At 40.4% G+C, this 16,889-nt stretch overlaps 1 protein-coding gene across 1 annotated transcript in view; it reads right to left on the bottom strand.

Annotated features, from left to right (window-relative positions):
- The window catches only part of XRN2 (5'-3' exoribonuclease 2), an 80,622-nt gene extending 71,056 nt beyond the window's left edge, over positions 1–9,566 (bottom strand). The window contains exon 1 of the mRNA XM_030310206.2: positions 9,349–9,566. Coding sequence (XP_030166066.1) covers positions 9,349–9,423 — 75 coding nt within the window. The 5' untranslated portion in view covers positions 9,424–9,566. The remainder of the gene's footprint in view (positions 1–9,348) is intronic.
- Positions 9,567–16,889: the final 7,323 nt, after the last annotated feature.

Genomic DNA, 16,889 nt, shown 5'->3' with positions numbered 1-16,889 from the left:
ATTACATTATAGCAGACATTAATAAAACAGAAAATAAAGAGGAAAAAAAAATCTATGAGACCAAAGTTGGTTTTTTCAAAAGATCAACAAAATTGACAAATGTTTAACCAGTTTGACCTAGAAAAAGAGATTCAAATTACTAGAATCAGAAACAAAAGAGGACATTACTGACAACTTTACAGAAACAAAAACTATCATAAATGGTACACCAACAAATTAAATAACTTAGATGAAATGCACAAGTTAACAGAAAAACTACAAAAATGACACAAGAAATAATCTCAATAAACCTACAATATGAGATAAAACCAGTAATAAAAATATACCCACAAAGAAAAGTCCAAGTCTGGATGGTTTCTTCACCGAATCCTACCAAACATTCAAAGAATTAACCTCAATTCTTCACGAATTCTTCCAAAAAACAAAAAAGGAAGAGTCACTTTCCAACACATTTTATGAGGCCAATGTTATCCTGATACCAAAACTAGACAAAGACACCACAAGAAAACAAAACTACTAGTTTTATAAGAGACTAGTATCTCTTACGATGTAAAACTCAACAAAATATCAGCAAACTGAATCTAGCAATACATAAAAATAATTACACACCATTACCAAATGGGATTTATCCTAGCAATGCAAAGTTGATTTAACAACAAAAAATCAATTAAAGCAATATGTCACAAGAGTGGAATGAAAGACAAAAATAACATGACCATCTCATTACATACAGAAAAAGCATTTGAGAAAATCCAATACCCTTTCATGATAAAAACAAAAACCAAATGACCACTCAACAAACTAGAAGTAATAGAAAGTAAGTTCCTTCTATAAAGGGCATTTATAAAAAAGCTGTTAACACATTAAATGGTGATGAAGTAGTTGGTTTCCCTTTAAGGTCAAGAACAAGGCAAGGATGTCCTTTGTCATTTGTATTCTAAATTGTCATGGAGGTTTCACTCAGGGCAACTAAGCAAGAAAAATAAAAAGAGCATCTATATTGGAAAGGAGGAAATAAAACTATCTGTTTGCATGATGTGACCTTGTATATAGGAAATCCTAAGGACTTTGCTAAAAAACTATTAGAATATATGAGTTCAGCAAGGTTATAGGATATGATATTTAAAAAAATATTTTCTGCACACTTGTAATGAACAACTCAGAAACAAGAACACAATTCTATTCATAACAGTATCCAAAAGCTAGAACTAAAATTAACCAACGAAATATAAAGTCTATAAAGAATCCACTCTGATGTGGATTCTAAAATTCATATGGAATTACGAGGAAGCCAGAATATACAAAATAATCCTCAAAAAGAATAAATTGGAGGCCTTATACTTCCTGATTTTAAAATTTACTACAAAGCAATGGTAACAAAGACAGCATGGTACTGGTACAAGGATAAACATAGAGATCAACAGAATAGAAATGAAAGACCAGAAATAAACCCATACACTTATGGTCAACTGATTTTTAAAAAGGGTGTCAACAAGACCATTCAATTAGGAAAGAATAGTTCTCAACAAATGGTGCTGTAACTATTGGGTAGTTTATTCATGCAAAAGAATGAAGTTAGACCCATGCAAAAGTTTACTCAAAATGGATGATACACCTAAATTTAAGAGCTAAAACTTAAAACTATAAAACTCTCAGGAGAAAACACAGACATAAAACTTCATGACCTTGGATTTGGCAATGGATTCTTTGATATGACACCAACAGTGCAAGCAACTAGACTTCATCAAAATTAACAACTATGCTTCAAAGGGCACTGTCAAGAGAGTGGAAAGACAATCCAAAATGGGGAAAAAGATTTGCAAGTCATATATCTATTAAGGGGCTTGTGTTCAGAACATGTATTCTAAAAACTCTTATAATTCAGTCAAAAGACAACCCAATTTAAAAACAGGCAAAGAACAGGAATAGACTTTTCTCCAAACAAGATATACAAATGGCCAATATGCTCATGAAAAGATGCTCAGTATCATTCTGTCCTAATGGAAACACAAATCAAAACTACAGTGAGATACCACTTCATACCCACTAGAATGGCCAAAATAAAAAAGCCAGATAAGAAATGCTAGCCACAATGTGGAGAAACTAGAACCCTGAAACACTGCTGGTGGTAATTAAAATGTTGCAGCCACTTTGGAAAATAGTCTGGCAGTTCCTCAAATAACCAAACACAGAGTTACCACGTAGCCCAGGAATTCTACTTCTAAGTATATACCTGTGAAAACATGTCCACACAGAAACCTGTATACAAACGTAGCACATTAGTCACAAAAGTCAAAAGATGGTAACAAACCAAATGTCCATCAACACACAAATGGATAAATAAAATGTGGTATATGTATATATCCACACAATGAAGCATTATTTACTCATAAAAAAGAATAAAGTACTGATACATGATACAACATGGATGTACCTTGAAAACATAGTAAATGAAAGAAGTCAGCCAGAAAAAACACACACTGTATGATTCCATCCACATGAAAGGCACAGTAGAGAAATCTAGAGACAGAAAATAGCTTAGTGGTTGCTTAGGGATAGGAGTAGTAGGGGCAGGGAATAGCGGGTTGGTAGCTATAGGGTACGGGTTTCTTTCTGAAGTGATGAAAATGTTCTAACACTGTGGCGACAGTTGCCCACATCCGTGAATATATACAAAAAACCCACCGAATTCTAAATTTTAAATGGGTGAATTGTATGATATGTGAATCATATCTAAAAAAAGCTGCCTAAAAACGTAGTCATCTCCCCCCAAAATATTACACTGACGAAAAGTGAATGCAGAGTCAGGGACCAATAGCCTCCTTAATTATTGTCCTTCCTGCCCTTAGAGTAGTGCCTGTCATAAAAAAAAGTATTCACTCAATCATACAGAAGAGAAAAAAAGCAGGGTAGGAAACCTGGATTTCACTACGTGAAAACAGAGCACAATTTTACACTACACAAGAGTTAGACACAAAAATATCCCCACTTTTACCTGGGCATACAAACTCCTGAAACTTAATTTAGCAATAAAATTTTGAAATATCAAGTGTTTCTGTACAAAAGCAATGTTTGAAGCACTTAACTTATATTAAAGTGATTTAATTCACACAACCACCCTGTGTGATATACATACCACTGATCTTCATTATTCATGAATTCCGTATTTGCAAATTCACCTCCTTACTAAACATTTTTTAGTAACCCCCAAATCAGTATTTGCAGCACTCCCACATTCATTCACAAACATTAGCAGAGCGGTAAAAAACCTGAGTCCACCAACATGCACATTCCCAACTGAGGTCAAACAAGGCAACACTCTGCCTGGTTTCAGCTCTCACACAGAAATGACCAGACTGTAGGGAGCAGTGCAGTGGAATGCAAGAAGCACTAATTCTTTAGACTTTAGGAGAGTTTAAGGCACTTTCTCAAGATGAGAAAGCTAATGAACAGAGGACTGTATAAGCCAAGGATGCAAAGTGAAGAAACTGATGGCCGAATGAATAAAGAGTAGTTAAAAAGTCAAAAGAAGAGAAAAAATGAAATCATAAAAGATACTCAATCCAAAAGAAGCAGAGGAATTGGAAGATGGAAACAAGGACCAGATGAGTCAGAAAACATGACAAATTTAAATCTAACCATACACGTAAATATCCTAAATGCCTCGCTTACAAGGTAGAGACTAGAAAAAGCAGTTCCTCAAAAAGGTAAAAGGAATTACCAAAAGATCCAGCAATTCCACTCGTAAGTATACACCCCAAAGAACTGACAGTAGGGACCACTTACGGACATCTACCCTAAGCCCTGATATGTATACAGATCACTGTACACCAATGTTCACAGCAGCATTATTCACAGTAGTTAAAAGGTAAAAATAACCCAAGCGTCCAAACAAAATGTGATATATACATACAATGGGTATTAGCCTGAAAAAGGAACGAAATTCTGATACATGCAAACATGTATAAATCTTGAAAACACTATGCTAAGTGATAACCAGACACAAAATGAAAAGTGTATGATTCCACTTACATTAGGTACGTAAAGTAGGCAAATTCTTAAGACAGGAAGTAGGGGAGGAGGAAGTACAGAGAATTATTGTTTAATGGGTACAGAGTTTGTTTGGGATGATGCAAAAGTTCTAGAAATTACTAATGGCAATACTTTCATAATATTGTGAATATACTTAATGCCACTGAATTCTACACTTAAAAATGGTTAAAAGGGCAAGTTTTATGTTATGTGTATTTTGCCACAATAAAAAAGGGGCAGGTATCATCAAATAGCATTAATGGCACAAAAACAGACACACAGACCAATGGAATAGAATAGAAACCCCAGAACTAGACCCACAAACCTATGGCCAACTCATCTTTGACAAAGCAGGAAAGAACATCCAATGGAAAAAAGACAGCCTCTTTAACAAATGGTGCTGGGAGAACTGGACAGCAACATGCAGAAGGTTGAAACTAGACCACTTTCTCACACCATTTACAAAAATAAACTCAAAATGGATAAAGGACCTAAATGTGAGACAGGAAACCATCAAAACCTTAGAGGAGAAAGCAGGAAAAGACCTCTCTGACCTCAGCCGTAGCAATCTCTTACTCGACACATCCCCAAAGGCAAGGGAATTAAAAGCAAAAGTGAATTACTGGGACCTTATGAAGATAAAAAGCTTCCGCACAGCAAAGGAAACAACCAACAAAACTAAAAGGCAACCAACGGAATGGGAAAAGATATTTGCAAATGACATATCGGACAAAGGGCTAGTATCCAGAATCTGTAAAGAGCTCACCAAACTCCACACCCGAAAAACAAATAATCCAGGGAAGAAATGGGCAGAAAACATGAATAGACACTTCTCTAAAGAAGACATCCGGATGGCCAACAGGCACATGAAAAGATGCTCAACGTCGCTCCTCATCAGGGAAATACAAATCAAAACCACACTTAGATATCACCTCATGCCAGTCACAGTGGCCAAAATGAACAAATCAGGAGACTATAGATGCTGGAGAGGATGTGGAGAAACGGGAACCCTCTTGCACTGTTGGTGGGAATGCAAACTGGTGCAGCCGCTCTGGAAAGCAGTGTGGAGGTTCCTCAGAAAATTAAAAATAGACCTACCCTATGACCCAGCAATAGCACTGCTAGGAATTTATCCAAGGGATACAGGAGTACTAATGCACAGGGGCACTTGTACCCCAATGTTCATAGCAGCACTGTCAACAATAGCCAAATTATGGAAAGAGCCTAAATGTCCATCAACTGATGAATGGATAAAGAAATTGTGGTTTATATACACAATGGAATACTACGTGGCAATGAGAAAAAATGAAATATGGCCCTTTGTAGCAACGTAGATGGAACTGGAGAGTGTGATGCTAAGTGAAATAAGCCATACAGAGAAAGACAGATACCATATGGTTTCACTCTTATGTGGATCCTGAGAAACTTAACAGGAACCCATGGGGGAGGGGAAGGAAAAAAAAAAAAAAAAAAAAAAGAGGTTAGAGTGGGAGAGAGCCAAAGCATAAGAGACTGTTAAAAACTGAGAACAAACTGAGGGTTGATGGGGGGTGGGAGGGAGGGGAGGGTGGGTGATGGGTATTGAGGAGGGCACCTTTTGGGATGAGCACTGGGTGTTGTATGGAAACCAATTTGTCAATAAATTTCATATATATAAAAAAAAATAAAAAATAAAAAAAATAGCATTAAAAAACACAACCCAACTGTATGTTGCCTATAAACACAAACACTTTAAATATAAAGACACAAAGAGACTAAAAAAGAGTGGAAATAGACCATGCTACCCTAGTCTGAAGATCTGGCTATCTTAATATTGAACAAAGATTTCAGAGCAAAGAATATAACCAGGGATAAAAAAGATAATTTTATGATGATAAAGGAGCATATTCATTGAATACATAACAATGTTAAGCATTTATGCACCTTATAAAAAAGCTACAAAATGCAAGGAGCAAAAACCAACAGAACTGAAACAAGAACAGACAAATCCAAATAATTATATATACCAGGAGATTTCCATGCTCCTATCAAGTAATTGAAAGGACAAAATCAGTAAATGTTATTCAAGTCTTCCATGTCCCATCAACCAGCATGATAACATTTATAGAACACTCCATTCAACAATAGCAGAACCTGTATCTCTTTTAAGGCAAAATGACATTTGCCAAGACCATACTCTGGGCCATAAAACAAAGCAAATAAACTTTAAAAGGACTAAAATTATGCAAAGTATGTTCTCTGACAGTGAACTAAATTAGAAATCAAGAACAGAAAAAAATGTCTGGAAATCCCCAATATTTGAAAACTAAGTAACACTGTTATAAATAACCAATGGGCCAAAGAAGCCCAAGAGTCTATTAGAATGTTACTGAATGAAAATGAAAAACACAGTATCTCAATATTTGTGGTGTGTAAGGTAGCAGGCACTCCATACCTGCATGAGAAGAAACAATGTATCAATGCAATGATACACAATTGCAGAAAAGGAAAACTTAGAGACACCAGGGTTGATTAAAGATTCACAAGGCAGGGGCGCCTGGGTGGCTCAGGCTGTTAAGCATCTTACTTTAGCTCAGGTCATGATCTCCAGGTCAGTGAGTTTGAGCCCTGCGTCGGACTCTGTGCTGACAGTTCAGAGCCTGGAGCCTGCTTCAGATTCTGTGCCTCCCTCTCTCTTGGCCTCTTCCCCACTCGTGCTCTCTCACTCTCAAAAATGAATAAATGTTTTAAACAGGGAGGGGTTTTAAGAAGAAAAAACAAAGGGGCAGATGGAATGTCTTAAAGTTATGTTTACTTGTGGTGATGGTTTCATAGACATACACATTTGTCAATCTATTAAACTGTATACTTTAAATATGCAGTTTGCCGTAGGTCAATTACACCTCAATAAAGCTGCAAAAGGGAGAGGGGAAGTGGAGAACAGAGAGAAAAGAAAAATCAATCGGAGGACCAGTATCCAGAATTCAGAGGGCTGAGGAAAAGGCCAAGAAAAAAAAAATCAAAGAGCATTCTCTAGAACTGAAGAACACAAGTGTCCAGACTCAAAGTCAACCAAGTACTGCTCAAAATGAATTTAATTAAAAAAAAAAAAAACCTGTACATAATCATGGAAGCTTACACTACCAAAGATAAAGATTTTTTAAAAATCCAGAAAGAAAAATAGATCAACTACAAAAGAATAAAAGCAGAACAGAGATAAAGAACGTGGTCTTTCCCAGTTGACACTGGCTTTAAACACCCATTAGCCAAGTGACCTTGAGTGCTCTGTGCTTCAGTTTTCTCACCAGTAGTAATAACAATAAGCAGTAGCAGTCATATGGTTATTATGAGGATTTAATAAACTTCTCTGTATAGTGCCTTGAATACTTAGTACATGTAAAACACTATGTAAGTATTGGTTAAATAAATAAATCACATTAACATTGAATTTCTCATCAACAACAATGTGACAGAAGTCAAAACAACAATGCTTTCAAAGTTTTGAGGGAAACAAATTTTCAAACTCAAACTATGCTTAGCTAATGATGTGTACAAGGATAGAATGGACTCAGAAAACTCACATCTCACATAACATTTCTTAAGAATTCAACTAAAAATAAAAACCAAGGAAGGATTTAAGCCAACAAAAATGATGATCAGAAAACTACCTCCAACAGAAGAAAGGAATTTTTAAAAACCTCAAGAAGCAGTTTTCCAGCAAGCCTAAATAAATAACCAGGTGTGACAGCACAGAAATAAAAGACCTCAAAAAGCAGTCTCCAAGAAGAAAGAGGACTTGATAGAATACCTGAGACAACCGGCAGTTTGGATGAGGAACCATATAAACAGGAAAAGAGAAAAGCAACACTAAGACAAAAGTAGCACATAACCTAAATCAGCATCGTGACAATAATCGACAATACTTTTTGATTTTTTCAGCTTTTAAAACAAACCAGTATAAGCCAATGCCCTGACAATTTAATTTTGGATGCCAATAAGGGAAAAATGTAGCTGACAGGCTTGGGGTAAAGAATAAGGGCAGCAGGGGTAGAAAAGCTAATACTTAAGCTTAGATGATGAAAACTCAAGGTATACTTTATATAGGAGAACCAATTTTAAAAAAAGGCATATTAAAGTTATCAAGTTTACCCACAGAAGAAACATGGTGATGTACTAATATTAGAAGGGGGGGGCAGGGGGGGTGCTGCATGAGCGCCTAAACCCTCATCTATCACAGCTGGAATTCCACAGCTAGATCCAAAACAAATAAATCAGGTATAAACATGATACTTAGAACGAAAACAGTTAAAAGTGGTTATCACTGCAGAGTAGAAACGAAGTAAGATCCAAGTTAGTAAAGCTTGATGAAAGTTTTAAAAACAAAGGAAATGAGCATTCAGTTTAACAGTTTCTCTAACAAAAACACAAGGAATATCATCAAAACAAAGCTTTCGATTCCTCCTTGGATAGAAAATCAGCAAAAATCAAGACCTCAACAGCTTTAGCAAAAGAAATGTTTTCAGTGACGGATGCGTACTTCCTTCAAAAACGAAGGGGTGAGAGGCATGATGATGTGTCCCTGAATCTTCCCAATCCAGAAATTCTAATTCAGAGTACAAAACCAAACTTGGACTGGAAACACGGAAACAGTAAACACAAAACTAAAGAATGAGCACAAGTCTACATGTATATTAACAAAGTAACAACAAAAAGTGTATTGTTCGAGTGCATTCAGGAATTCCGAAAATTTTTACAAGCATACTGCCTAGAAAAGGGGGCACTTATCAGACTTCTATCTTGTCCTAGACGTTTCTAAGGTGCTGCTTTCGACGTAGGGTTGAACAGCAACAAATAGCCTCTCACACTAGGAGAAAACCTTTCTGTCACGAACAGTAAACAACAAAAGTCCGCCGCCGGGGATTACTTTACAAGGCTGTTAAAGGCCGGGATCAGCATCCGTGCAACCCTAACCAGCTAACTCAACGGACCCGCCAGAAGTGGCCTAAAAGACTGAGTCTTTCCAGAAACGACAACGCGCGGTGCCGGAGGAAACAAAGCCATGGGCGGGGCCTTCCGGTCCGGGGGGAGAAAGCGGGCGAGGGAGTAACAGCCCTCCGGCGAGTTCGTATCCCTCTCGGCCCTCGCCCCGCCCCTCCCGCTGGCCCGGTTCCAGACTCTGGGTGCCGGCGCCCAACCGCGTGTCGGGCCACCGCAGTCCGCAGGGCTGGAAGAGCCGCGCGGGACCGAGCACCGTGCCCCAGGGGCAGGCGGCGGGCGCAAGGGCCGCGGCCTAGACGTGCCGGAGCGCCAGGCTTTAGCCGTCAGGAGCCTCCTCACCTTTTCTTCCACGCAGTTGACAATGATGGACGGGTACTTGCGGCTGAGCCAGCGAAAGAAAGCCGGGACTCCCATAGCAGCTGCCCAGCTCGGAGGCGGCCGCCCGACCCGCGGACGAACGTAACCAGAGACACAAGCAGCAGCGGCAACCGCGGGCACTAGCACTTCCTCCCACGTGCGCGCCGGCGACAGGAAGTGACGTCACGGCTGCGCCGTTTGGTGCGTAAACTGGCCTGTTGTTGGGGGTGGGGTTCGGCCGCCGGCCGGAAGGTGAAGGGGTTGGCCCTGCCGGGTTCCGAGCCCTTGCGGTCGGTGGGGCCAGGCCCAGAGCTGTGACGCGTCTGAGTCGTGGGAGGGGCCCAGGCGGCGACTTCGCCGCGGCTCCCGCTGAGCTATCCCCGGCTCCCGGGATAGCTGAGTCCTGGGGCTCCGCCTATCCCAGGGGAGCTCTTTGCGGGTTTGATCACCTCTTTCAAACCTATCTCAAGTCACAGTAGAACTACAACATGTAAACCCACTTGTTATTTCTGCTTCCTGGTTTTTCTCGGTTTTGTGATACTGTACATACCTGGACTATTTTGCTGTCATGATGGCTGGTTTGCATAAGTTCACTCTAAATACTTAAAAAATGGAATCTAACCGTTCAGCATTTAATTAAACTTTCCAGGTACATTTATGAGTGCAATTGCTGATATCTAGTGGGGTTTGTTTTTGTTTTTGTTTTTTTTTTTTTTGAGCGTTTACGTTGTGTTAAAGCATTGGCTAAGGGATTATCTCATCTAATCGTAACTCGAGCCTTAAGGTACTATTATCATCTTTATGTAACATGAGAAAGTCCATTTGTAGGGGGATTTAGTCACCTGTTTATTCACACAGTTTTTGTTTCAGTCCAACTAAAGATCATGTAATCCTCTATCCTTGCTCTAATAGGATACTTTTATCCTTTGTTTTGTGGTGGCTTCAAATACATTTTTCCAGCATATAAAAAGAGAGGTCTGGAAGAGGAGGTATTTATGTCCATTTGCTCAAGCTTGGAAGTCTCTCTCCCTGGAATCCCCTCTTGGCTCCACAAATCACACTCAATCCTAAAGGCTCACCTCAAGAGGCCACTGAAAGTATTTCTCCTTGCTACCTGGCATGCAATATTCATTGCCCCCTCCTCCTCTGTGATCTGATGCCACTTTGTTTAAACCGTTGGTGTGGAAATTAGAGAAATTATTATCCCATGTTTTACTTAAGAACAGCTGGAACTATTCCAGAGTATTAATGTCTATGGTGAAATCTCTTATGTCTCCTGGAAATAGCTCCTCCTCCTCAAGTATTTGGTTTCCTAGGGAGGTGCTATGTTCTTAGAACTCACACATCATATGGGGGTATGGACAGCTAGGCAAGTTGGGCCATTGGGAGTCATTGCTGAGCATTTTTGTACTTCGAACCATAAGGAAGGTAAGGCACCCCTCCCATATGGTTGAAAGCTGAAAGATAAGAATGGGATTTATTGCCAGTCTGCAACCAAAGAAGCAGATTTAAGTCCCTGTTTCCGGTGGCTTTTGAATACAGCTAAATCCGTCTTCCTGCAGTTCGGTTGCTAAACCTCTCCTTTAATTCCATGAACCAATAAATTCTTTTGCCCTAAGCTGGTTTGGGCTAAGTTCCTATCCCTTGCCAAGGAAATAGTACAAACAGCCCAGTAACAACATTTGAGGAGTACACAACTAATTCACTGGGTGCTAAAATTGCTTTGCGTAAATTAGGTACAAAAATTGAAATTTTGGGCAGAAAAGGGGAGAGTGAAAGGTAGAGAAGAGAGGGAACCTGAAAGTGGCAGGAAGATATAGGCTGTGTTGTGAGATACCTTTCTCAGCCTAGTGTTTCCAGTAAAATCTACTAAACTCAGGATGGGTGTCAGTTTTGTTTTGTTTTGTTTTGTTTTGAAATCAAAAAAGAGGATGAGTCTCATGTTGGGGTCACTGTTGTCTAAACCCACAGAGCTACACAACATAGCAGATTTCGAGAAGCAGAAGAGGTGAGGAGAATTTATAAGTATTGGAAATTAGAAGGAATATTTAACCAGGTTGTAAACTTCTAAAGGCTGGGAACTATTAGGTTTTGAAACATTAGGTTTTTTGCCTAAGCCTGAAGGGGGCAGAGAAAGGCCCCCAGCTGACATCTGGATTACATTAATATGAAGATAATATGAAATATATAGAAACCAGTATTTTTAGACATTCATAAATTTATTTTAAAGCCCTATTAACATTGTAATTATAGAAAAGAGTCTTTGTGGGGCGCCTGGGTGGGTCAGGTAGTTAAGTGTCTGACTTCAGGTCATGATCTTGTGGTTCACGGTTGCAAGCCCCATGTCAGGCTCTGTGCTGATGGTTCAGAGCCTGGATCCTGCTTCAGATTCTGTGTCTCCCTCTTTCTCTGCACCTCCCCCACTTGAACTCTGTCTCTCTCTCTCTCCCTCTCTAAAAAATAAATAAACATTAAAAAAATTTAAAAAAAAAGAATCTTTGAGAAACTGTTGCCTGTGATTGCTCTCTGGATTACCAAGTGCTTCCTTTCCCTCATTGTCTTTATAAAATTCATTTTGAATAATGTGATATGTTTGAAATAATAGTTGTGATGGTTAATTTTATGTGTCAGTTTGACTGGGCCAAGAATGCCCAGATACTTGGTCAAATTTTATTCTAGGCTTTTTTTTTTTTTTTTTGTGGGGGTGTTGGCATAGGAAATTAACATTTTAATTGGTAGAGTAAAGCAGCTTGTCCTCCATAATGTGAGTAGGGCTCACTCAGTCAGCTGAAGGCCTGAATAGAACAAAAAGACCAGCTTCCCAGAGCAAGAGGGATGTCTTCACTAGACTGCCTTCAGACTTCACCTGCACCCTCCCCTTTGCTGGGTCTCCATGCTGCCAGCCTTTGGACTGGAACTGCACCATTCGTTCTCCTGGGTTACCCAGCTCATACTGCAGATTTGGACTTGACAGTCTCCCTAACTGCATGAGCCAATTCCTTAAATATATATCAAATAAATAAATAAATAATCATTCTGTTTTTCTGGAGAACCTTGACTAATATAGACTTTGGTACCAGTCTGGTTTTAGAGGACTAGAATCTTCAAGATTAATTTTCTGAATTGGTTTTGGGGCTTCTGGAATTGACTGTCCAATCTGATTAGAATTAAGCACACTAATGACTGCCTCCATTAGTAAAGAGAGCACTGAGAGTCCACGGTGTGACCTGGCAATAGAGAGATGCAAAATATCACCATTGGATACCCTCATCAACCTAATCAACTTTAAGAAGAACAAAACATTTTTGTCAACCAACAAATATGTAATGAGATTGGCTGGTTGCTCCTGGCATCACGGAGCAAAGTGGAAGAAGAAAAAGATGAGATCAGGGATTCAATTTCCCAGCTCAAACATCATATAAATGACCTCACAGTGTCTATGTCTGCCCTGAAAGAGACATTTATCACCTATGGCAGAGCTGATATTGCTGAGAGCCAAACTCCGAACCTCATCATGGGAATGGCTGACTTATAACACAGATGGCAGTCCCAGCCTCCCAGGTGTCTGCTGTTAAGATAAAGGCACTGACTGGAAAGGAATGAGGTCCTGAAAACTTGAATGCCGACATGTGAGAAAATTGATGGAGTTGGGAGCCTATGACCATTCATTCTGATTCGTCTTTGCCCATAGAAGCAACCTCTCTATTCCCACCTGTGGAGATTAACTCTGCATTGCTTGGGGAAACTATAATGGCCTCCCCTCTTTCAAGGCTGTTGCCTTGAAAGATGATACTGATTCTCCTCAGGACCCACTCCCACCACCCCTCTTTGCTTCTAGGCAATGTCTTAGTCTCTTTGGACTACTGTAACAAAATACCGACACCAGAAATGTATTTCTTACAGCTCTAGAGGCTGGGAAGTCCAAGATCAAGGAGGTAGCAGGTTCAGTGTCTGGTGAGGACCTGCTTCCTTATTGACAGTCCTCTTCTCAGTGTAATGTCGCATAACAGAAGAGGCAAGGGATCTCTTTAGAATGCACAAACATTCATTCTATCTATAGCAACCTGTAATTAGACACAAGTCCCAGCAGGCCACTAAAAGTGAGGTGCAAAGTGTGACCCATAGGTGCACTACATTCCAAAAGAACTACTTAGATTTTCCAATTTATACAGACAGAAATCCAGAGAGTATGTGTGGGAATGGATACAAAGTGTGTGAAATAATGTTAGAAGAAACCTAAAGTTGGGTCAGGGCAAATTTATTGATGTGGGCACACTAAGCAGGGATTCTGCATTGAAAGTAGCTCTGGGGGTTAGAAAGGGGTCTGACAATTTAGTTGGCTGAAAAATGGACAAAAATATGGCACACTGTGAGCAAGTTAAAAATGCTGGACCTGCCTTGGTTTAATATAAAAGAAGAGAAAACTCAAGCCTGGTTTACAAATGGTTCTGCATAATATTCAGGCACCACTGCAATACTATAGCCCCTTTCTGGGACATCCTGAAGGACAGTGGTAGAGGGAAATCTTCCCAGTGGGGTGTACTTTGAGCAGTACACCCTTGTTCATTTTTCTTGTTAGGAGAAATGGCAGATATGCAATTATATACTGATTAATGGACTGTGGCCAATGGTTTTGCTGGGATCAAGGACTTGGGAGGAACAGAAGTGGAAGATTGGTGACAAGGAAGTCTGGGGAAGAGGTATGTGAATAGATCTCTGTGGAATGGTAAATCTGTGTGTCGTGTCAATGCACATGAAAGGGTGACCTCAGCAGAGGAGGATTTTAATAATCAGTTGGATAAAATGCCCCATTCTGTGGATAACAGCCTCTTTCAGAGCCACCCCTGTCATTGCCCAATGGGCTCATGAACAAAGTGACAGCAGAGGCAGAGATGAAAGTTATGCATGGACTCAGCAACATGGACTTCCACTCTCCAAAGCTGACCTGGCTACAGCGATGCTGAGTGCCCAATTTGCCAGCAACACAGACCAGCACTGAGTTCCCAGTATGTCACCATTCCCAGGAGGCATCACCCACTACCTGGTGGGAGGTTGATTATATTGGACCACTTCCATCATGGAAGGGGAAGCATTTTGTTCCTAATGGAACAGACGTGCACTGGATATTAATTTGCCTTCCCTTCACACAATTCACCTACCAAAACTACCATCCGTGAACTTACAGAATGTCTTGTCTATCATTATGGTATTTCAAACAGCATTGCTTCTGATCAAGGAACTCACTTCATATCAGTGAAGTGTAGCAATGGTCTGTGCCCATGAAATTCACTGGCCTTTCCATGTTCTCTACCATCCTGAAGCAGCTGGCTTGCTAGAACAGTGGAATGACTTTTTAAAAAATGTTTATTTATTTTTGAGAGGGAACGAGAGAAAGAGTGCAAGTGGGGAAGGGACAGAGAAAGAGGGGGACAGAGGATTTGAACCAGGCTCTCTACCAACAGCAGAGAGCCTGATGCAGGACTCGAACTCTTGAACCATGAGATCATGACCTAGCTGAAGGTGGACGCTTAATTGACTGAGCCACCCAGGTGCCCCTGGAATGTCTTTTTAACTACTCTGTTACAGTATCAGGGGGGCAATATCTTACAGGACTGGAACAAGTTTCTCCAAAGAGGCTGTATATGCTCTCAATCAGCATTCAGTATATGATGCTCTTTCTCCCATAGCCAAGACTCACTAGTCTAGGAATAGAGGTGTGGAGATAAGATTGGCACTACTCACTATTACCCATAGTGACCCAGTAGCAAAATTTTTGCTTCCTATATTTGTGACCTTACACTCTGCTGACCTAGAGGTCTTAGTTCCAAAGCAGCAATGCTTCCAACAGGAGACACAGCAATGATTCTGTTGACCGAGAAGTTAAGACTGCCACCAGGCCATTTTAAACTCAGGCAAAAAAGGAAGTTACTGTGATGGACTGGAACTACCAGGGGAAATGGGGCTGTTACTCCATGGTGGAGGTAGGAAAGGGTGTGCCTGGAATGCAGGAGACCCCCGTGTTATGTCTTAGTGAGATTAACATTCAAATAGGTGGACTTTGAGTAAAGCAGATTACTCTCCAGAGTGTGAGTTAAAGTCTTCATAGAACAAAGACAGACTTCCTCTGCACAAGAAAGAATTCTGCCAGCAGACTGCCTTCAGACATGAACTGCAACTCTTCCCTCAGAATCCAGCCTGCCAGCCCCACTCCCCATCAGATTTTGGACTTGCCAAGCTCTCTCAATCTATGTCTGTGTGTGTGTGTGTGTGTGTGTGTGTGTGTGTGTCTGTCTGTCTCTATGTCTCTCTCTCTCTCTCTCTCTCTCTCTCTCTCTCTCTCACACACACACACACACACACACACACACTTTTGATTCTGATTATGTTTCTCTGGAGAACCCTGACTAATATATTGGTCAAGATACCTAACCTTTCTGCACCTTAGTTTTCCCAACTATAAAATGAGGATTATATACTTCATGGGGTTTCTGTGAAGATTCAATGATACTACACTCGGAGCATGGCCCAAAACATGCCAAGCACCCAGCAAATGTTAGCCATTGAATGGTTATCTGTTGGGTTTTTGCATTGAGGAAGCCTCACAATTTTGTTAGTGTGATCCACCTAAAAGATCTTGGACAATTTAATCACCTAATGGAGCTTCATTTTTCCATGCCCCACCCAGCATTAACTTCCTGGCATTGAGGCTGTCTTCATTCTTTCTTGGTTGTATTTCCTACACATTCTCACCTCATTGAGTGTATGCTGCTAGTCTTCCCACCACCTTCCTGCCAATTCAGATTACACTTTTTCTCTCTCCTCTTCTCCATGAATGTCTTCCAGAATGTGAGTGCAAACTGGCTCCTCCCCACTGTCATCTTCCATAGCATTCCCTGACTTCTACATGGCATCTCATCTTCCATTTCATTATTCCTATGAACATTCTGTTTAATCTATCAGGGTAAGCTGGGTTTTGCTATGGTAATAAATAATGCCTGAAATCTCATTAACTTACTGTAAATGGGGGTTGGGCTACTCCCCAGGGATATCCTCCATAAGGTGACTCAGGGCTTCAGCTGCTTTCTTCCTGTAATTCTGCCAGCTCAACACATGACCAGACCATTGTTACCAAAAGGAAAGACTGAGCAGGAGGGATGTCCTGGGTGTTTTTTTTTCTTAAAATTTTTTTTTAATGTTTTTATTTTAGAGAGAGAGAGAGAGAGAGAGAGAGAGAGAGAGAGAGAGAGAGAAAGTGAGTAGGGGAGGGGTAGAGAGAGAGGGAAACACAGAATCTGAAGCAGGCTCCAGGCTCTGAGCTGTCAGCAAGAGCCCAACGTGGGGCTCTAGCTCCTGTACCATGAGATCATGACCTGAACTAAAGTTGGATGCTCAACTCGGGTGCTCCAGTCCTGGATGTTTTTAAAGTCCAGGCTTGGTTGTGGCTTATTCATTTCCACTTTGGTCCATTTGACCAAAACCCAGTCACATAGTCCCAACCCAACTGCAGAGGAGATAAGGAAATA

This window comes from Lynx canadensis, chromosome A3 (assembly GCF_007474595.2).
Source record: "Lynx canadensis isolate LIC74 chromosome A3, mLynCan4.pri.v2, whole genome shotgun sequence".
Lineage (NCBI taxonomy): Eukaryota > Metazoa > Chordata > Mammalia > Carnivora > Felidae > Lynx > Lynx canadensis.
This window is presented reverse-complemented; position numbering and strand designations above follow the sequence as displayed.